The sequence below is a fragment of the Triticum dicoccoides genome, chromosome 1B (genome assembly GCF_002162155.2).
Source record: "Triticum dicoccoides isolate Atlit2015 ecotype Zavitan chromosome 1B, WEW_v2.0, whole genome shotgun sequence".
Taxonomy (NCBI): Eukaryota; Viridiplantae; Streptophyta; class Magnoliopsida; order Poales; family Poaceae; genus Triticum; species Triticum dicoccoides.
This window is the reverse complement of record NC_041381.1, coordinates 166,749,958-166,772,903: the sequence shown is the minus strand read 5'-3', so window position 1 is coordinate 166,772,903 and position 22,946 is coordinate 166,749,958. Positions and strand designations below refer to the sequence as shown.

At 46.5% G+C, this 22,946-nt stretch overlaps 1 protein-coding gene across 1 annotated transcript; it reads right to left on the bottom strand.

Annotated features, from left to right (window-relative positions):
• Window positions 1-1,394: 1,394 nt before the first annotated feature.
• Window positions 1,395-13,260, bottom strand: LOC119325999 (anaphase-promoting complex subunit 7-like). Its single transcript, XM_037599716.1, has 18 exons — window positions 13,054-13,260; window positions 12,656-12,724; window positions 12,456-12,506; window positions 12,174-12,311; window positions 12,009-12,071; window positions 11,697-11,812; window positions 5,949-6,033; window positions 5,342-5,401; window positions 4,631-4,676; window positions 4,229-4,302; window positions 3,919-3,969; window positions 3,646-3,846; window positions 3,517-3,561; window positions 3,186-3,279; window positions 2,968-3,113; window positions 2,636-2,865; window positions 1,946-2,006; window positions 1,395-1,839 (listed from the first exon to the last, which is right to left on the bottom strand). The coding sequence occupies exons 1-18, from the start codon at window positions 13,120-13,122 to the stop codon at window positions 1,753-1,755; spliced, it is 1,686 nt and encodes a 561-aa protein (XP_037455613.1). The 5' UTR covers window positions 13,123-13,260; the 3' UTR covers window positions 1,395-1,752.
• Window positions 13,261-22,946: the final 9,686 nt, after the last annotated feature.

Below are 22,946 nucleotides of genomic sequence, written 5' to 3'. Positions count from 1 at the left end.
AAGTAAGTGATCCCCACTAGCATATTTATTTCAACATGCAATTATGCGACCTCAACATGCAACCATGCATGCAAAAATGCCCAAAACTTTTAATTATATTGTGTTGATTTATTTAATAAATATTTTATAGTGCCCAAAACTTTTAATTGTATTTTCAGTGTTAGTTCTGATAATATTAGCCCAAATATTCATGTTCATATGATCAAATTTCGCTTAAATATAGTGCAAGCAATTTCTAAGACAATTCACGGGGAATCATCCAATGTTTTTGGTTTGCACACAGTTTTCCATGCAATAAGACATTGCGCTCGTGCAAGTCTCCTCGGCGTCCAAAAGAAAGCTCTTCAAATCACATCTAGTTCCTTTAAAAAATTGGGATCAAAAACCGACGTGACATAGGTGACGGGACAGTCAAGAACGGAGGAGAGTAGGGTTAGCCTAGCACAACGGGAAAGTAGGCTTACCGCCCAACCAATGAGATATTTGAGGAGCGCAAGTTTTGCATAATACTCCCTCCGTAAACTAATATAAGAGCGTTTAGAATACTAAAGTAGTGATCTAAACGCTCTTGTATTAGTTTACGGAGGGAGTAGATTGGAAGGCGGAGGGGGGAGTTTGAGGGAACGATGTGCACATCTGAAAATGTTTGCGATGTCAGTGGCTAGAGAGGGCTAAAGATGGATGGGGAGGAAAGTTGTTTTGTGGAAGTTTAGGCTAAGGCATGTGGCAATGGTGGAACCATCAAGAATGGATTTGAGATGGGCGGCTGCCACAGTGGAGGCATATGCGAGGATAAGTGTATCATGTGCTTATTGAAGAATGGTGGGAGGAAAGGAGACCATCAGCATGGGCAAGGAGGATTAAGAGATGTAAAAAGTCTGCAACTAGGATGAAAAGGTAGGGTGATAAAGGGTCACCCTAGTGCAGGTCATTTTTGTAATTGTTTCAGTTTCCCGGCGTACAATTAAGGAGGATGGCGGTTTTGCCTCTGAAGCATAGAGACCTAATCCAGGAGCACCATTTTGTGGGGAAACCCCTTTAAAAGAGCAGTTGAATTAGAGGTTCTCAAGCGAGTCAAAAGCCTTTCGAAAACTAAACTTGAAGACCATGGTGCGAGCTTTCCTTGAGTGACAGCAACTGAGAAGAACAGCAACGTAGCTAAAATTTTTCGCAGTAGATCTCCCGTTTATGAAGCTTGGATTAGAGGTTTTAGCTTGTCCTATCGAATTTTTTGCCACAGCCTTGGAGGAACAGTTCTGAAGCGAGATTGTCTAAAGTCATTTGCGGATCTAGCGGCTGAGCCTTTGGGAAGCAGGATCATAAGGGTTCTGTTAAAATGATTCGACGTCCACGTTCTGGCTGAGGAAGGCATGGAAGAAAGGTGGGACGACATGTTAAATCGAGCTGTAAAATCCATGTCCAAAGCTATGAAATAGGGTCGGGTAGCTAAGTGATCATTCGAATGATTTACTTTTCGGAACCCAGTGTTAACAAAGCACTCACGGGGTTTCCTTCCGTAACAACAGGTCACCTCCTATCCTACACAGTTACATGAGAGTAACCCCGTGGCAGTGGCACAACATTCCCACTCGTGCAATCAAACCATCGACACAAAGTTGTTACGCCAGCCACCTTACCAAGTACCACCAACCCCCACCCCGCACAGCAAGCCCCCCTTCGGTCAGTGACAGCTTGGGCATTCATGGTACCTCCAGTATACTGATATGTGGCGCCGTTTTGAGTCCACAGTTCCTAAAGCAACTCGGCGTCATCCTGGTCACCATCGACGTCGTCAGCTTCGTTCTCGTCCTCGTCTTCAGGCGCATCCGGGTCTACTCCCTGCACAGGGGAATCGGAGCAGTCAATGTTTCTTATCTTACCCTGGAGCAAGTCTAGGAGGGAAATCAAAACATGACAGGAGCCACCGAATGTTAGGAGATCGCACCTTCATTTGCTTCTCCAAGCGCTCCAATCCTTTCTTGGCTGCTTCATTGTGTGGGTTTATCCTGCAAGGAAGTTGGTTTTTCCATGAGCTAGTACGCAAGGCTACAAAACATAAAACAATAGGCATGTCGAGAAGTGTTAACAAAGGTTTTCGAAACCAAAATAGGCCAGTTGCCTCCCACAATTCAGTAGACACCTAATAGAACTTCACCGCAGCCTACAAGGAGTGACGTTTCTATCTCTAGATCGGTTAAGATGCACTCGCAAACAGCTAGTGGGAACTCAATTAGAGTAATATACTCCTACGTGAATAGCTGACTTACTGGATAGCTTGCCATTGCAAGATGGATGGATATTAATGGAGTTGTTAGGCATGGCAAAATATTCTAAAAGGATAGAAGAAGGATATTCCAAAAAAAAAAAAAAACGGACATACTAATCTCTGAATTTACCTACATTTAATCAAGCAAGTTTAATCGCTTACAAACTTCCAGGCACCAATTGGCCTTGTTCGAGGTAGCAATTGACCCATTGGTGAGGGGGAAAGACAATAAGCTCTTGGAAGAGATATGCCCAGGACTGTAAACAGATGGTATTTGAGAGGGTGGGGAAATACAGGATTCAGCATGAAGCCTTCCTACAACTTAGGGCTGCTATTTCATAGTTTCACTTCAAGAGGAAGTGTGCATACCTTAGTGCAGATTGGTAGTGGGAGAGTGCATCCGAAAGCAGACTTGTTGCTGCAAATACTTGAGCCAACTTGATATGTAGAGAATCATCGGCCCATTGTCTTAGATATCTTTCAAGTAACAAAACTGCCTCCTTATTCCGTCCTTCAGCAACATGCAAATCAGCCAATGCCAATGCTGCTCCAAGAAATCCAGGTTCGAGACGAATAGCAGATTCATAGAACTTTCTTGCCTGGAAAATAATTGAACAACATGAATTACTTGCCATAGGGCACAATCACAAGAAAAAAGTATACAAAATGAAATCATAAGAAAAAAAACTGTTTGGCTTTACCTTCTCTCTCCCACTGGAACTGATAGCATGCACATCACCAACTAGCTTGAGAGCTTTTGCAGACTGATGCATAACCTTCATTGCTTCACGTGCAGTGAATAATGCATCTTTGCATTTGGAAAGTGCTAGATAAGCACGCACCAAACCTGAGAATAATATCCATATTAAGCTGCCTGTAGGTTTTGGATAAGTAACCAGAAGTATCTATGTGTAACAACCTTGATAAGAGCGAAGATCAGCCCTTAGTTCTTGAGCTCCCCTGAAGTCTGTTACTGCCAAATCTGGTCGATTCAATGAAAGATGCAGATTGCCCTTAAAGAACATAAGCAAACAGTAAGCCCACCACCTGGATATAACAAAAAACAAAGATAGGATCCTAGCCATATACGAATTATGAAGCATAAGCCAACAATCGCAACAGGTTTGTTGTAAACCCGCCCAACATGCTTGTATACTTCATTGCAACATTTCCAGAATATGACAATGCAGGCGGACACTGGTACCAAAACATATTTATGTTGTATGGTCAATAACGTTCTGTTTTCTTACCTTCATAATATAGCCGGTTATATGCCTATCATCAACTCGAAGGCTCTGCAAAATGTAAAACAATGTAAGGAACATTACATGGAAGGTTCGCTTCCACAAAACATAACTATATCTATAAAATGTACATACCTTTTCAGCATATGTCAAAGCTTTTCTTTCATCTTTTCTTTCCCAAAATGCTGCAAGAGCAATACATGTTTCTGGTCTTGCAGGATCAATATGCAGCATATCATGTACCAGTTTGTTTAGCTTAGTGTAGTCCGATTTTAATTTTAGGAGGATTGCATACTCATCCATATATGTCATGATGTTTGGATCAATTAACCGAGCCTGCAAAGCACCAACCGTTTTAGAGACGTATATTTCCTTACAAGGAACTCGAAGCCTAACTTGTTCCTTCACCTTCTCAAAATTCATGATTGCTTCTTCATTCTTGCCTATGATGGTTTCAACCTAGAAATAAGAAGCAGAAAAATCAGGATAGACAATGAATAAAGATAATTAAATTCACACAAAAAAACAAAATGTGATGATGAACTATGACTTCAGAAATTCTTTACATAACTGAGGAACATAGGAGCATCAAACTTACAGAAATCAAGACATACATAACAAAGAGGCATTACATGAGAGAGAATAACTTGATGGTTCTACTTCAATATACAACATATACAGAAGCGCAACAATGGGAAACTTGAAGAAAGAGATAAACCTTCGCAATTTCCAGCAAGATGTGCACATTATTGGGAAATCGTTGCATTAGTTCCAGGTATATATCCAGGCCACCTAGAAAAGGTAAAAAAAACAGTAAGCTTATTTATCATGATGAAGAACCTGAAGTTTTGAAAACTGCAAATTATGCCCAACAGATTACTGAAACTGAAGTTTTGAAAGGTTGATTAACAAGCTATGCTATAGTACCAGAGTCCAGTACCAAATTAAGACACAGGATGGAGCTACATGGTGATATGTTATTAACAACGAATCATTTAACAGTACTCAATATCCTTTGCAGCCATACGAAATAATTCCTTGATCAGTTCAATAAAAATCAACTAAGCACATCTTATGCTAGAATCATCAAATGAAATCTGGAAAAAGTTCATTGCAATACCTTTATAATCATGTGAAGCAATGCAACACTGGGCCTCTACATAACGCTATTAAGAAAACAATAATTGAAGTAAATTAATTATTTGAGCCAACCCATAACAAGAACAAGATGTATGATCAAATATTTGCTGAAAGAGAAACACAGTTTCTGAGGAACCAGTAACAAACAATCACTGCAATAAGAAATACACTTTAGCTGCGGAAAGAATAATGTGGATCATTTGGTAAATTGTAAAAATTCCACCTAATCAGTTTGCATTAATGATGTATCCTTACATTTCCCATTTAATCACACCAAATCAGTTTGCATTAATGGTGGTAAAGAAAGTAACAGAAGTGCAGGTGTACATTGTTGTGGCAGTTGTGGCAAATTCTTCAGAGTCGAAAGAAGGCCAAAGGTGTGTTCCAATTTAGTAAAGTTTAGCATGTAGACTGCGTAGTGCTGCTTTGGCTTTCAATCATCAATGTGCCAAGGAGATCTAACATAGGATAGCAATCACCTATTTTGTAACTTAGGGTATACAAGATTAAACGCTGTATGCCATGCAAGCTTATCTGCTGCCAACATAAATTCATTTCAATATATTACTTTCATTACTATTGGTGGCAATGTGACATGCCTCAAATGGTAATGTTTCAAATATGTATGAAATCCCCTGGAAACATCAGCAGCCTGCCTATATGCAACAGGAGTGCAGCATATTTCACGTACATTCCACCAACGTTGTGCATCCAAAAAATCACCTGGTGGCTTGCCTCCTCTATTTGGTGCCTACAGACGAATATAATAATCATTCCAGATTTCTAAATTTCAGCAAATAATGATTCGAAAATAAATTTTACACTGGGCAATTGGATGTTCCTTATTTCTGCATAGTTAGTATATGCAGTGCTCACAGCTCAAAGATTTATATACATCAACTGTTATATATGTACAGAAGATATGCACCAAAAGGGGGTACACTTTGGTGCAATGATGGTTCCGTAACTATGTTCAACTATGCGAAGGTAAATAGTGGAAGTGTACGCAATTCAGAGATATCATTGAGCAACCCATAAATAGAATACAACTTACTGCGTACTCCACACGCTAAAACAAAGATGTGGGAAATTTATCAAGGTGATACTGTTTAGATCGAGACATTGAACAATAAAACATGATTAGAGAAGAAGACATCGTATTTAGGAAATTTGACAATCAATCAGCATACAGAAAACTAGTATTATGGATATTTATCTGTTCTCACTAAAATTAAACTATTCATCTAGAGAGACCATGCTTCCTTTTGAGATCTTAAGCCAAAGAAATGGACACTTACTTGTGCAAATAGTAAAGAGAACTCCTTTGAAGAAAGCCCCATTTCAGCCAAAGCTGCAATAGCCTCAAATACATAAGGGCATTGCCTAGCGGAAAAGCATAAAGATGTCGAAAACAACTTGTCAAATTACATCATGAAGGAATAACCATATGAGGCAATGCGATAGAACAGGAAATATCACTATCAACTTATGCCTATGACCTACTCTCTCTGATTCATAATATCATTAGTTTAGGACAATGACACAGTCATCAAAGTAACACTTTGACCATAAATGATTAAAAAACATGTTGTTACAACAGATGTAATTCAGTAATTACTGTTGGATGAATAGCAACTATCTCTTTACTGAGGGCCAAAGGCCAGTACATATACAGGTGTGGCAAAGTGCAGAAAAGCCCCTTATACAATGGGATGTACACAATGAACTATACACATCTAACACCCCCCCTCAAACTCATGGTGGATCAACAACACTGAGTTTGGAGAGGAAAAACCCATGCTGCGCTCGAGTCTGTGCGTTCGTGAAGAAGTCAGCCAACTGTAACTCAGAGGGCACATAGTGAAGAGCGAGAGTCTGATCCTGCACAACAGCACGCACAAAGTGGGCATCCACACCGATGTGCTTGGTGAGCTCATGCTTCACCGGGTCACGCGCAATACTGATAGCACCGGTACTGTCGGACAGGAGAGGAGTTGAGGTAGTAGCAGACACACCAAAATCCTCAAGTAACCACCGTAACCAAATCACCTCAGCGGTCAACATAGCCATGGCTCGCAACTCAGCATCTGTACTCGAGCGAGAAACTGCAGTCTGCTTCTTTGTCTTCCAGGCAATAAGAGAGCCACCAAGAAAGACACAGTAAGCAGACAGCGAGCGTCGATCAGAGGGATCACTAGCCCAGGTAGCATCAGAGTAGGCCTGGAGCGCAAGAGAGCTGGAGCGAGGAAAGAAAAGGCGCTGAGAGATCGTGCCACGAAGATATCGTAGAACACGGAGGAGGTGACTATAGTGGACAGAGGTGGGGGCTGAAACAAACTGACTGAGGATGTGGACAGGATAGGAGATGTCAGGGCGCGTAACAGCCAGATAGACAAGGCTGCCAACGAGGTGACGATGGCGAGTGGGATTAGGAAGAGGGTCACCATCAGAGGCACGAAGCTGAACGTTGAGCTCCATAGGAGTCACAACAGTGCGCTCATCACCAAGGGCAGCGCGAGCAAGAAGATCCTGAATGTATTTTTCTTGGGAGATGTAGAAGCCATCAGGGGTCGAGGAGATTTCAATCCCAAGAAAATAGCGAAGAGGACCAAGATCAGTCGTAAGGAATTGCTCGTGAAGGCGGGCCTTAACAAAGGCGATGTAATCAATGTCGTCACCAGTGATGATCATGTCATCAACATAGAGAAGGAGAAGAGTCCGACCACGAGGAGACGTGTGAATAAACAGCGCGGGATCATGGTCACTGGGCAAGAAACCAGCCGTGGTCACCACAGATGCGAAGCGCTCAAACCAGGCGCGAGGGGCCTGTTTGAGACCATATAGAGAGCGGCGAAGTCGACAGACCATACCATCAGGAGCATAGTACCCCTGTGGTGGCTGCATATAAACCTCCTCACACAACTCGCCATTGAGAAAAGCGTTCTGAACATCAAGTTGAGAGATAGACCACTGACGAACAGAAGCCACAGCAAGAAGAGTGCGGACAGTAGTCATGTGGGCCACAGGAGCGAAAGTCTCATCATAATCGCGCCCCTGCTCCTGCTGAAATCCACGGGCCACAAGACGAGCTTTGTAGCGCTCAAGAGAACCATCGGAGCGAGTCTTAAGCTTGTAGACCCACTTGCAGGTGATGGGACGGACACCGGAAGGGAGGGGAACGAGATCCCATGTGCCAGAGCGCTCAAGGGCAGTAAGCTCCTTGGCCATCGCAAGCTGCCATTCAGGCTGAGTCATGGCAGTGCGATAGGAAGTGGGCTCAGTCAAAGCAGAGAGACCGTACCGATCAGGGGAGTAGCGATCAGGCGGAGGGCGAGGCCGAGCACGAAGGTTATGAACCGGAGGGGGTGTGAGAGGAGGTGCACCAGAGGTGGAAGGCTTGTCAGAGGCAACGTCCTCAGTACGAGAACGGCGAGTATAGTGGAGAGAAAACGGTGAGAGAGGGCGACGGACTGGAGAGGATGGGGGAGAAGTGGAGGAGGAGGAGGGAGAAGACGGGGTCAGAGGTGAATGAGAAGGAAGGAGAGGTGCTGGAGGAAGAGATGACACAGGAGGCACATAACAGGGTGTATCGGGGAGAAGAAGGAAAGAGTCGTCCACAGAGAAGCTGGAGGAAGAAGAACGTGGGTAGTAAGAGCGAGACTCGTCAAAAGTCACATCACGCGAGATGCGCAAGCGACGACCCACTGGATCCCAACACCGATAGCCCTTGTGCACATCACTGTAGCCAAGGAAAACACACTCGACCGACTGAGCAGTCAGTTTGGTCCGTTCGCGGGGGGGGAAGAAGAACGTAGCAGACGCATTCAAACATTCGAAGAGCTGAGTAGTCAGGAGAGCGACCGGTGAGACACTCCATAGGAATGGCACCCTGCAGAGCAGCCGATGGCTGAATGTTGATGAGATAGGTGGATGCGGAAACAGCCTCAGCCCAAAAATGGGGTGGAAGGGAAGCAGCAATCATCAGCGCACGAGCCGTCTCAAGCAAATGACGATGCTTTCGCTCGGCAACACCATTCTGAGCATGAGCACCCGGACAGGAGAACTGGGCAAGAGTACCCTGTTCCGCGAGAAAACCACGCAACAGCTGAGAGATATACTCTCCAGCAGAGTCAGCACGAAAAGTGCGAATGGGCGTGGCAAATTGGGTGTGAACCATGGCAGCAAAACGTTTGTATATAGGGAGAACTTCGCTACGAGATTTCATAAAGTAGAGCCAAGTGTAGCGAGAGAAATCATCAATAAACAAAACATAGTAGCGATGACCACCTTTCGAATCAAAGGGAGCAGGACCCTAGACATCAGAATGAACTAAGTCAAACGGACGCTGAGATACAGACTCACTAGTAGGATAAGGTAACTGAGTCTGTTTGCCAAGTCTGCAGCCATTACAATGTAAGGAGACATCTCCAGATACAGACCCTAAGAGGCCCTGACGAACTAAGGAAGACAAGCGAGAGCCACAGATGTGACCGAGGCGATGATGCCACTGCTGGAAGGACACGGGCGAAGAGGCGGCAAGAGCATGAGAGCTGGCATGAGTGGTGGCAGCGGAAGGAACACAAAGCCAATCAACCTCCCAAAGGCCCTCTGACTCACGGCGCCTGGGGCCAGCACCAACCAAAGCCTTGGTGCGACGATCCTGAATGGAGCAAGAGTCGGTATCAAGAATGACACAACAACCAAAATCAGTAAGTTGGGCAGCGGAAAAAAGATTCATGGTAAGGCGAGGAACATGTGAAACACTCGGAACAGAAAAAGATGGAGTGGAAAGAATACCACGACTAGCAACAGGAAGAGATGTGCCATCAGCAGTAAGAACATTGACAGGCAAATCAAGAGGTCGGAGAGAAGACAGTACGGAAGAATCAGAAGACATATGAAAAGAGGCTCCAGAATCCAGAACCCACGAAGATGTACCTGACTGTGTAGATGCCTGTGATGGTGAGAAGGAGGATGCAGTCACAGCAGCAGCAGAGCCAGTTGACGAGGAGCCTGAGGAAGCAAGGAGACGCTTGAGGCGAACAATGTCCTGGTCAGTGAGTGACGGAGTCGAGGAAGACACAGGAGGTCCACTGGAGGAGGAGCGCCTCTGGTCTCGTTTCTTTTGACGACAGTCAGACTCTGGGTGACCTTGCCGGGAGCAGTAACCACAGACGGTGTCACGGCGCGACGTGCCCTTCTCAGCATAAGAAGGACGGCTCACCCCCCTGGAGGAGTAGGCAGGAGCGGCGGAGCAGTGAGGCGAGCAGACGACACAGGAGCCCGGGCAGCCAACACTGACGGAACCAGAAGCAACCCAGCAGAGCGAAGGCGTGTCTCCTCAGCACGAAGCTCGGCAAGCACCTCCGAGATAGGAACACGACCACGAGCAAGCAAGTGAGCACGCCTGGGCTCAAACTCAGAGCGGAGACAAGATAAGAACTCATGAACCCTCTGAAACTCCAAGTCAGACCGCGTAGTCTGACAGCAACGGCAAGTGCCACAAACAACTGTCCGCAGTGAGTCAAGCTAACGCCAGATGGCAGAGCACTGAGAATAGAACTCATCAACAGACGAGTCACCCTGCTGAAGAGCATGCTCCTGACGCACCACAGAGAGGTATAAAGCATCGCCAGAGGGCTGATAGCGCTGACAAAGATATGACCACATCGCTGCAACAGTGCCAAGGGCCATGAACTCGGAAGCAAACTGAGGGAGGACACTGGCAGTGAGAACAGCAGCAGCTCGAGCATCATCATTGCACCACTGAGTGTAAGCAAACAGATCATCCCGGCAGACAAAAAGCGCATCAGAATAAGCAGATACCTGCTGATCATAGGCATCAACTGCAGCAGCATCAAGAGCCTTGGCTGCATCCCGATCAGCCTGAGAAGCATCGGCGGTACTGGCGGAACAGGCACCACCGGAGCAACAGGGCACGGCGAACAGTGTACCTCGCCAGAGAGAACACCCCACAGCAGAAGACCGCGCATATGAATACGCATGAAACCGGCGAACTCAGCATAGTTGGTGCCATCAAAGATCACCGAGCAGCGAGGAACAGCCACATAGCCCGAGGATGACATACTGAGGTATCCCTTTGTGTTGTTTCTGCCTCCTTTTTTTGGACAAAGAACACCCGAACAGAGGCCAGAGCGAGGGGCCCGAACTAGATGTAAGAGAAGCCCCACGCACGACCGGCTCGGGAGGCAGCAGCGCTCCTGGCTCACGACCGTCTCGAGAGGCAGCAGCGCGCAAGGCACACGACCGGCTCGGGAGGCAACAGCGCTCGAGGAGAGGTCAACGCCCCCCGCAGCCCGCAGAGGAAGCAAATCAAGGCCGGGGCGGATCCCGATCTCGACCGAGGAGAGGTCAACGCCCCCCCGCAGCCCGCAGAGGAAGCAGATCGAGGCCGGGGCGAATCCCGATCCCGACCGAACGCGGGGCGACCGAGGCCCGGGTGGATCCGGAGCGAGGGGTGGGCGAGGAGGAACGGGCGTGGACCGGGAGGCCAGGCACGGGACGAGCAAGCCCCGGTGGAGCCGCGGCGAGGAGAACCAGGCGGAGCCCGCGATGAGCCGGACCAGGCTGAACGAGAAGGCCGGGCAGAGCTCGGGTCAGGAGGGCCGGAATCGGGCAGAGAGCAGGCCGGAGCGAATCGGGGGAGAAGATCTAGCACGGAGTTGCAGCGTGCGAGAGGAACCTAACATCTGATACCATGTTGGATGAATAGCAACTATCTCTTTACTGAGGGCCAAAGGCCAGTACATATACAGGTGTGGCAAAGTGCAGAAAAGTCCCTTATACAATGGGGATGTACACAATGAACTATACACATCTAACAATTACATGTTATAAAAAATCATGAGAAATCTAGTAATATCAATACTATATTGAACATTTTGGTAATATTTTGTGTAATGATGGTCAAGCCGAAAAAATATTTGACTGACAGAACCTCTAAAGCAGCTTATATTATGCATCAGAGGGACTATTAAGTTGCAGAATTCAGGGTCGTAGAAAACAAATCATTTGGTATGTTGTACCTCAAACACTCTTTATAACATATGGCAGCCACACGATTATTTCTGGATATTCGATAAAGCTTGCCTAACATCAGATTCATTTTTAGATTTCTCATTTTAGAAGGAATCCCTTCCATCTGCAGAAAACATGTAGATCAAACACTGCATCATTTGTCATTGTCAAAAGAACAAACCACATCTAGATCCAAACCATCCTACATATATTTAAAGGTTTCGTATTTTCAAATATCGACCAACACTTATGAGCATAAAAAATGTTTGCTAAATTTAGCAAACATTAACACAGAATCACAAAGAAAGAAAAGCCCAAACCTCTTGGAGTGCTTCACGATACTCATGTAAAGCAGAATGGCAAATAGCTATTTTAGACTTCACCTACAACAGTGGAGCAAAATTGCACTGAGTTATTTGCTAGGGTTGTATAGAATAAAATACCAATGCAAGAAACACCAGAATGGTCTACTGAGCTGTCCACACCTCATTTTCATTGAATGGCATAACATTTGAAGAACTTGGAGAAGGTGACCGGCCGGTAGTGGAAACTGAGATTCTGGCAGTACTTGTTGCTTGTCTGGGGATACTTTTGCTACATTGCACAGCTTGCTTGTAGGCATTCTATAATGATCAAAAAGCGGAAAATAAGAAACTTAAATTTCAATAGTAAGCACCGAACTGTCACATGTATGTTCAGCTTTCCGACACAATAAAGTTCCCCGTTGCATTCTAAATTTCTAAACCATGGTTTCTCGGCAATATTACCAATGCCCTCCGAAATTCTTTCCCCCCATACAACGCATCACCGTGCAGGACCTGCGATACAGCACGCAACATTTCAGGCACGAGACGTGAAAAATGCACTATCTAGGCAATAGAAATGGGCATTCAGCAGTGCAACATTGTGTAAGAGTAGGACTGAGCTAGCATCAACTTCCCCTGCCGAGCTAAACAGGGCAACTTACCAAGCTTTCTGCCTTCATGGGTATGCTGGCCTCATTACTTGCACCACCAGAAGACACAAGAAAGCATCCCTGCAAGTCATGAAAAATTATTATTGCTACCTGAAAACCTCTGCACAGAAGGAAAATCTAACGAGAAACAGTCCTAGGCCAGATTTTGATCTCTGCGACATTGTGTAAGAATAGGCCCCCTTTTTCTCTCGCAACCTTTAACCTTTTGGGACGCAGGATTGGTTTCTTCAATTCCTAGGCCAGCAGGCCAGCTCACTTCCTAGCTCAACTACTGAACTACGTAGCCACCAACGAGCAGCCCGCGCACGCGCGCCGCATGAAACGGAGCAGTTGATCCGGGGCAAAACCCTAGAGATTTGGAATGGGGGGGAGGCGCAGGGGTTACGTACGAGCGTCTGGGCGGAGTCGAAGATGCCGGCGTCGAGGAGGGCCGCCATCGAATCCCGCGCCGCCTCCATCTCCCGCAGGCGGTCCGATCCGGCGCGGCGCGCTGTCCGCGAGGGTTTGCCGGTGGAATTTTGAATTGGGATTTCGCTGCTCGGTTTGATTGGAGAAACGTCACTGCCTTTCCCTCACTGCTCAGTACACCGGAGAAACGAGAGGGAGAGTAGAAGAAGAGGGTTCGGAATGGGCTCCACGCGGGCTTGTGCGGCCCAGTTGGGCCCGCTTCGAAATTTCACGGGAGTAGCGACTGGCGAGCAATATTTTCCGTTTGGAGAAAATCTAGCGCGAGTATAGTCGCTTCGTTTGAATAGTACCAGACCGCTAACCGAGCGCCGACATCACCGGCATATATACGTGCCGCTCGTCGCATGCATCGGCCGGGCGTGGTGGTGCGCGCCTATGACTCCAGCTTCGGAGGGCTAAAGAGTTGGCATCTCTATGGTTTGGGGCTGTCGGGGGCCGCACACGCATAACCCACCAGGAAATCATCGCGTTCTCTGATTTCAAAATCACAGACCGATCTTTCCCTCAATTAAGCTCTCTAAAGAGAGCTAAATAATATGTCGGACAATGTCATCTGGGTTATACAATGTTGATTCGGCATTGTTGTGTGTGCTGTGGGGAACACTTCCAGCCGTAACCCGCCTCTTAACAGGAGAGGATGACTTGGGCGGTTCTCCTTTAAACGAGCCCCCGCCACGTTTAATTATCGTGTGTGTGATTGGCCTTAGCTCTCCTAACCTCATATGCCAACTCTTTTTCTTTTTTACCGAGCACATGTCCAATAAATACGTGTTTGAATTATAGGTGGGTCTTTTTTTCTTTTTACAAAAATGATTCATATCTATTGTCAAAGTTCACCGAATGTATGTAGCAACTCAAACATAATAAAAAATTACATAAAGATTTCAAGACCACCGAACGACCACTACCGCCATCAGAACGAGCTGTCGACACGTCCCTGTCGACGCTCTCCTACCTGAGCCGGCTTGACCTTATTGATGACAGCCAGGAAGTCTTCGTGCATGTGACCCTAATGACCAACACCCTGAAGCTGCAGTCGTCATTGTTGAACCCTTGAATAGATCCAAAGCATCTAACACCAAATCTCGCCACATGACGAGAAATCATAACCTCATCGTCTGAAGGAGACGGCAGGAATCTGCACCAGAGCTTCGTTGATTTCGTTCAGATGAATGAACTCGAGGAGGACCAGAGCCCGAAAGACAAGTTGGAGAAGAAGCGTCGCCATCCATCTGAGCGTTGCACCTACGAGCAAAAAAAACCTAACCTAAACTACTAACCTAGGCAGAGGCACCCTCCACGTCACCGGCCGCTGAAGTGGCACGCAGATGGGATGCAAATCCATGGGCTCACCGACAAAGCCTGTAGGAGAGAGGTTACCCTAGCCGCCAAGGTGTTGGGGAACGTTGCAGAAAATAAAAAATTTCTACGCTTCACCAAGATCAATCTATGGAGTCATCTAGCAACGAGAGAGATGAGTGCATCTACATACCCTTGTAGATCGCGCGCGGAAGCGTTCAAGAGAACGGGGTTGAGGGAATCGTACATGTCATGATCCAAATCACCGGAGATCCTAGCGTCGAACGGACGGCACCTCCGCGTTCAACACACGTACGGTTGGGAAGACGTCTCCTCCTCCTTGATCCAGCATGGGGGAAGGAGAGGTTGATGAAGATCCAGCAGCACGACGGCGTGGTGGTGGATGCAGCAGCAATCTCGGCAGGGCTTCGCCAAGCACTACGAGAGGGAGAGGTGTCACGGGAGGGAGAGGGAGGTGCCAGGGGCTAGGGTGTGGCTGCCCTCCCTCCCCCCCACTATATGTAGGGCCTCTAGGGGGGCGTCGGCCCTAGGAGATCCAATCTCCAAGGGGGGCGGCGGCCAAGGGGGTGGCTTGCCCCCCAAGGCAAGTGAGGCGCCCCCACCCCTAGGGTTTCCAACCCTAGGCGCAGGTGGGGGCGCACCAGCCCACCTGGGGCTGGTTCCCCTCCCACTTCAGCCCATGGGGCCCTCCGGGATAGGTGGCCCCGCCCGATGGACCCCCGGGACCCTTCTCATGGTCCCGGTACAATACCGGTGACCCCCGAAACTTTCCCGATGGCCGAAACTGAGCTTCCTATATATAAATCTTCACCTCCGGACCATTCCGGAACTCCCCGTGACGTCCGAGATCTCATCCGGGACTCCGAACAACTTTCGGGTTACTGCATACTAATATCTCAACAACCCTAGCGTCACCGAACCTTAAGTGTGTAGACCCTACGGGTTCGGGAGACATGCAGACATGACCGAGACGCCTCTCTGGTCAATAACCAACAACGGGATCTGGATACCCATGTTGGCTCCCACATGCTCCTCGATGATCTCATCGTATAAACCACGATGTCGAGGATTCAATCAATCCCGTATACAATTCCCTTTGTCAATCGGTACGTTACTTGCCCGAGATTCGATCGTCGGTATCCCAATACCTCGTTTAATCTCGTTACCGGCAAGTCACTTTACTCGTACCGTAATGCATGATCCCGTGACCAGACACTTGCTCACATTGAGCTCATTATGATGATGCATTATCGAGTGGGCCCAGAGATACCTCTCCGTCATACGGAGTGACAAATCCCAGTCTCGATTCGTGCCAACCCAACAGACACTTTCGGAGATACCCGTAGTGCACCTTTATAGTCACCCAGTTACGTTGTGACGTTTGGCACACCCAAAGCACTCCTACGGTATCCGGGAGTTGCACAATCTCATGGTCTAAGGAAATGATACTTGACATTTGGAAAAGCTCTAGCGAAACGAACTACACGATCTTGTGCTATGCTTAGGATTGGGTCTTGTCCATCACATCATTCTCTTAATGATGTGATCCCGTTATCAATGACATCCCATGTCCATAGTCAGAAAACCATGACTATCTGTTGATCAACGAGCTAGTCAACTAGAGGCTCACTAGGGAAGTGTTGTGGTCTATATATTCACACATGTATTACGATTTCCGGATAACACAATTATAGCATGAATAATAGACAATTATCATGAACAAGGAAATATAATAATAACCATTTTATTATTGCCTCTAGGGCATATTTCCAACAGTCTCCCACTTGCACTAGAGTCCATAATCTAGTTACATTGTGATGAATCGAACACCCATAGCGTTCTGGTGTTGATCATGTTTTGCTCTAGGGAGAGGTTTAGTCAATGGATCTACTATATTCAGGTCCATACGTACTTTACAAATATCTATGTCTCCATCTTGAACATTTTCACGAATGGAGTTGAAGCGACGCTTGATGTGCCTGGTCTTCTTGTGAAACCTGGGCTCCTTGGCGAGTGCAATAGCTCCAGTGTTGTCATAGAAGAGTGTGATCGGCCCCGACGCATTGGGTATGACTCCTAGGTCGGTGATGAACTCCTTCACCCAGATTGCTTCATGCGCTGCCTTCGAGGCTGCCATGTACTTCGCTTCACATGTAGATCCCGCCACGACGCTTTGCTTGCAACTGCACCAGCTTACTGCCCCACCATTCAAAATATACACGTATCCGGTTTGTGACTTAGAGTCATCCAGATCTGTGTCGAAGCTAGCGTCGACGTAACCCTTTACGACGAGCTCTCCGTCACCTCCATATACGAGAAACATATCCTTAGTCCTTTTCAGGTACTTTAGGATGTTCTTGACCGCTGTCCAGTGTTCCATGCCATGATTACTTTGGTACCTTCCTACCAAACTTATGGCAAGGTTTATATCAGGTCTGGTACAGGTCATGGCATACATGATAGACCCTATGGCTGAGGCATAGGGGACGACACTCATCTTTTCTCTATCTTCTGCCGTGGTCGGACATTGAGCCGAGCTCAATTTCACACCTTGCAACACAGGCAAGAACCCCTTCTTGGACTGATCCATATTGAACTTCTTCAATATCTTATCAAGGTATGTGCTTTGTGAAAGACCTATGAGGCATCTCGATCTATCTTTATAGATCTTGATGCCTAATATGTAAGCAGCTTCTCCAAGGTCCTTCATTGAAAAACACTTATTCAAGTAGGCCTTAATGCTGTCCAAAAGTTCTATATCATTTCCCATCAAAAGTATGTCATCCACATGTAATATGAGAAATGCTACAGAGCTTCCACTCACTTTCTTGTAAACGCAGGCTTCTCCATAAGTCTGCATAAACCCAAACGCTTTGATCATTTCATTAAAGCGAATGTTCCAACTCCGAGATGCTTGCACCATCCCATAGATGGAGCGCTGGAGCTTGCATACCTTGTTAGCATTCTTAGGATCGACAAAACCCTCTGGCTGCATCATATACAGTTCTTCCTTAAGATGGCCATTAAGGAATGTCGTTTTGACGTCCATTTGCCATATCTCATAATCATAGTATGCGGCAATTGCTAACATGATTCAGACGGACTTCAGCTTCACTACGGGAGATAAAGTCTCATCGTAGTCAACCCCTTGAACTTGTCGATAACCCTTAGCGACAAGTCGAGCTTTATAGATGGTAACATTACCATCCGCGTCCGTCTTCTTCTTAAAGATCCATTTGTTTTCTATTGCTCGCCGATCATCGGGCAAGTCTGTCAAAATCCATACTTTGTTTTCATACATGGATCCTATCTCGGATTGCATGGCTTCAAGCCATTTGTTGGAATCTGGGCCCGCCATTGCTTCTTCATAGTTCGAAGGTTCACCGTTGTCTAACAACATGATTTCCAGGACAGGGTTGCCATACCACTCTGGTGTGGAACGTGTCCTCATGGACCTACGAAGTTCAGTAGTGACTTGATCCGAAGTACCTTGATCATCATCATTAATTTCCTCTCTAGTCGGTGCAGGCACCACAGGAACATCTTCCTGAGCTGCGCTACTTACCGGTTCAAGAGGTTGTACTTCATCAAGTTCCACTTTCCTCACACTTACTTCTCTCGAGAGAAACTCTTTCTCCAGAAAGGACCCGTTCTTGGCAACAAAGATCTTGCCCTCGGATCTTAAGTAGAAGGTATACCCAATGGTTTCCTTAGGGTATCCTATGAAGACGCATTTTTCTGACTTGGGTTCGAGCTTTTCAGGTTGAAGTTTCTTGACATAAGCATCGCATCCCCAAACTTTTAGAAACGACAGCTTAGGTTTCTTACCAAACCATAATTCATACTGTGTCGTCTCAACGGATTTAGACGGTGCCCTATTTAAAGTGAATGTAGCTGTCTCTAGAGCGTATCCCCAAGATGATAGCGGTAAGTATGTAAGTGACATCATAGATCGCACCATGTCCAATAGAGTGCGATTATGACGTTCAGACACACCGTTACGCTGAGGTGTTCCAGGCGACGTGAGTTGTGAAATGATTCCACATTTCCTTAAGTGCATACCAAATTCGTGACTTAAATATTCTCCCCCACGATCTGATCGCAAGAACTTTATCTTTCGGTCACGTTGATTCTCTACCTCATTCTGAAATTCCTTGAACTTTTCAAAGGTCTCAGACTTGTGTTTCATCAAGTAGACATACCCATATCTACTCAAGTCATCAGTGAGAGTGAGAACATAACGATAGCCTCCGCGAGCCTCAACGCTCATTGGACCGCACACATCAGTATGTATGATTTCCAATAAGTTGGTTGCTCGCTCCATTGTTCCGGAGAATGGAGTCTTGGTCATTTTTCCCATGAGGCATGGTTCGCATGTGTCAAACGATTCATAATCTAGAGACTCTAAAAGTCCATCAATATGGAGCTTCTTCATGCGCTTGACACCAATGTGACCAAGGCGGCAGTGCCACAAGTATGTGGGACTATCGTTATCAACCTTACATCTTTTGGTATTCACACCATGAATATGTGTAACATCACGTTCGAGATTCATTAAGAATAAACCATTGACCAGCGGGGCATGACCATAAAACATATCTCTCATATAAATAGAACAACCATTATTCTCGGATTTAAATGAGTAGCCATCTCGCATTAAACAAGATCCAGATACAATGTTCATGCTCAAAGCTGGCACTAAATAACAATTATTGAGGTTTAAAAATAATCCCGTAGGTAAATGTAGAGGTAGCGTGCCGACGACGATCACATCGACCTTGGAACCATTCCCGACGCGCATCGTCACCTCGTCCTTCGCTAGTCTCCGCTTATTCCGCAGCTCCTGCTTTGAGTTACAAATATGAGCAACCGCACCGGTATCAAATACCCAGGAGCTACTGCTGGTAAGGTACACATCAATAACATGTATATCACATATACCTTTGGTGTTGCCGGCCTTCTTGTCCGCTAAGTACTTGGGGCAGTTCCGCTTCCAGTGACCACTTCCCTTGCAATAAAAGCACTCAGTCTCAGGCTTGGGTCCATTCTTTGACTTCTTCCCGGCAACTGGCTTACCGGGCGCGGCAACTCCCTTGTCCTCCTTCTTGAAGTTCTTCTTACCCTTGCCTTTCTTGAACTTAGTGGTTTTATTCACCATCAACACTTGATGTTCCTTTTTGATCTCTACCTCGGCTGATTTCAGCATTGAATATACCTCAGGAATGGTCTTTTCCATCCCCTACATATTGAAGTTCATCACAAAGCTCTTGTAGCTCGGTGGAAGCGACTGAAGGATTCTGTCAATAACCGCGTCATCCGGGAGATTAACTCCTAGCTGAGTCAAGCGGTTGTGCAACCCAGACATTTTGAGTATGTGCTCACTGACAAAACTATTTTCCTCCATCTTACAACTGAAGAACTTGTCGGAGACTTCATATCTCTCGACCCGGGCATGAGCTTGGAAAACCATTTTCAGCTCTTCGAACATCTCATATGCTCTGTGTTGCTCAAAACGCTTTTGGAGCCCTGGTTCTAGTTGTAAAGCATGCCGCACTGAACGAGGGAGTAATCATCAGCACAAGACTGCCAAGCGTTCATAACGTCTTGGTTCTCTGGGATGGGTGCTTCACCTAGCGGTGCTTCTAGGACATAATCTTTCTTTGCAGCTATGAGGATGATCCTTAGGTTCCGGACCCAGTCCGTATAGTTGCTGCCATCATCTTTCAGCTTGGTTTTCTCTAGGAACGCGTTGAAGTTGAGGGCAACATTAGCGTGGGCCATTTGATCTACAAGACATATTGTAAAGATTTTAGACTAAGTTCATGATAATTAAGTTCATCTAATCAAATTATTTAATGAACTCTCACTCAGACAGACATCCCTCTAGTCATCTAAGTGAAACATGATCCGAGTCAACTAGGCCGTGTACGATCATCACGTGAGACGGACTAGTCATCATCGATGAACATCTTCATGTTGATCGTATCTTCTATACGACTCATGCTCGACCTTTCGGTCTTCCGTGTTCCGAGGCCATGTTTGTACATGCTAGGCTCGTCAAGTCAACCTAAGTGTATTGCGTGTGTAAATATGGCTTACACTCGTTGTATTCGAACGTTAGGATCTATCACACCCGATCATCACGTGGTGCTTCGAAACAACGAACCTTCGCAACGGTGCATAGTTAGGGGGAACACTTTCTTGAAATTATTGCGAGGGATCATCTTATTTAAGCTACCGTCGTTCTAAGCAAATAAGATGTAAAACATGATAAACATCACATGCAATCAAATAGTTACATGATATGGCCAATATCATATTGCTCCTTTGATCTCCATCTTCGGGGCGCCATGATCATCTTCGTCACCGACATGACACCATGATCTCCATCATCATGATCTCCATCATCGTGTCTTCATGAAGTTGTCACACCAACGATTACTTCTACTTCTATGGCTAACGCGTTTAGCAATAAAGTAAAGTAATTTACATGGCGTTATTCAATGACACGCAGGTCATACAAAAAACAAAGACAACTCCTATGGCTCCTGCCGGTTGTCATACTCATCGACATGCAAGTCGTGATTCCTATTACAAGAACATGATCAATCTCATACATCACATATATCATTCATCACATCCTTTTGGCCATATCACATCACACGACACATGCTGAAAAAACAAGTTAGACGTCCTCTAATTGTTGTTGCATGTTTTTACGTGGCTTCTATAGGTTTCTAGCAAGAATGTTTCTTACCTACGTAAAACCACAACGTGATATGCCAATTTCTATTTACCCTTCATAAGGACCCTTTTCATCGAATCCGCTCCAACTAAAGTGGGAGAGACAGACACCCGCTAGCCACCTTATGCAACTAGTGCATGTCAGTCGGTGGAACCTGTCTCACGTAAGCGTACGTGTAAGGTCGATCCGTGCCGCTTCATCCCATGATGCCACCAAAGCAAGATAAGACTAGTAGTGGCAAGAAAATTGACAACATCTACGCCCAAAACAAGTTTGTGTTCTACTCGTGCATAGTAACTACGCATAGACCTAGCTCATGATGCCACTGTTGGGGAACGTTGCAGAAAATAAAAAAATTCTACGCTTCACCAAGATCAATCTATGGAGTCATCTAGCAACGAGAGAGAGGAGTGCATCTACATACCCTTGTAGATCGCGCGCGGAAGCGTTCAAGAGAACGGGGTTGAGGGAGTCGTACACGTCGTGATCCAAATCACCAGAGATCCTAGCGCCGAACGGACGGCACCTCCGCGTTCAACACACGTACGGTTGGGAAGACGTCTCCTCCTTCTTGATCCAGCAAGGGGGAAGGAGAGGTTGATGGAGATCCAGCAGCACGACAGCGTGGTGGTGGATGTAGCAGCAATCTCGGCAGGGCTTCGCCAAGCACTACGAGAGGGAGAGGTGTCACGGGAGGGAGAGGGAGGCGCCAGGGGCTACGGTGTGGCTGCCCTCCCTCCCACCACTATATGTAGGGCCTCTAGGGGGGCGCCGTCCCTAGGAGATCCAATCTCCAAGGGGGGGCGGCGGCCAAGGGGGTGGCTTGCCCCCCAAGGCAAGTGAGGCGCCCCCCACCCCTAGGGTTTCCAACCCTAGGCGCTGGGGGGCCCCAAGGGGGGGGCACCAGCCCACCAGGGGCTGGTTCCCCTCCCACTTCAGCCCATGGGGCCCTCCGGGATAGGTGGCCCCACCTGATGGACCCTCGGGACCCTTCCGATGGTCCCGGTACAATACCGATGACCCCCAAAACTTTCCCGATGGCCGAAATTGAGCTTCCTATATATAAATCTTCACCTCCGGACTATTCTGGAACTCCTCGTGATGTCCGGGATCTCATCCGGTGTCACGACCGGTTTTCCAATAAAAATATTTATTGATAAACCAGTCTTTTGAGTCCAGTATGAGAGAAATCCTCCTCACTGGTAGACAATTTCTTGATACAATAAGCCAGTAGCATAAAATATATTACAGGGTTGAACTGCGGTCGCTCAACCAAATTATTACAAGCACGCCAATAATCATACATAATGGCGGACAGGACACAGTGGTGTGGAGACATACTACTGACTCATGGATAGGTTGGTGGTGGAAAAGCACAGCGGGAAGGGAAATACAAGACTCTAATGATATCATTTCATCGAACGTCGAGGTGAGGCTCGATAAATTTATTTGGTAGCGGAAGCGGTTATAAAACAGTGGCCCAATCCAGGGTCGCACGAGACTGACTGGGACTCCTCTAAGTGTCGGACTCGCTATCGAACTCTTCATCCATGAGATCGCCTTCGTCAGCATCTGGCCAAATCAACAAGCCAGTGAGTACTTTGAAAGTACTCGCAAGACAGTTCGGACGTAAGATATAACAAATGCATGCATGGATGCAACATGATTAATTCCTTAATGCACAATAAATAAAATTGGCATAACGGGTAAGTAAAAAGGGAAAACGGCGGTAGTCCGCCTGAAATTCCA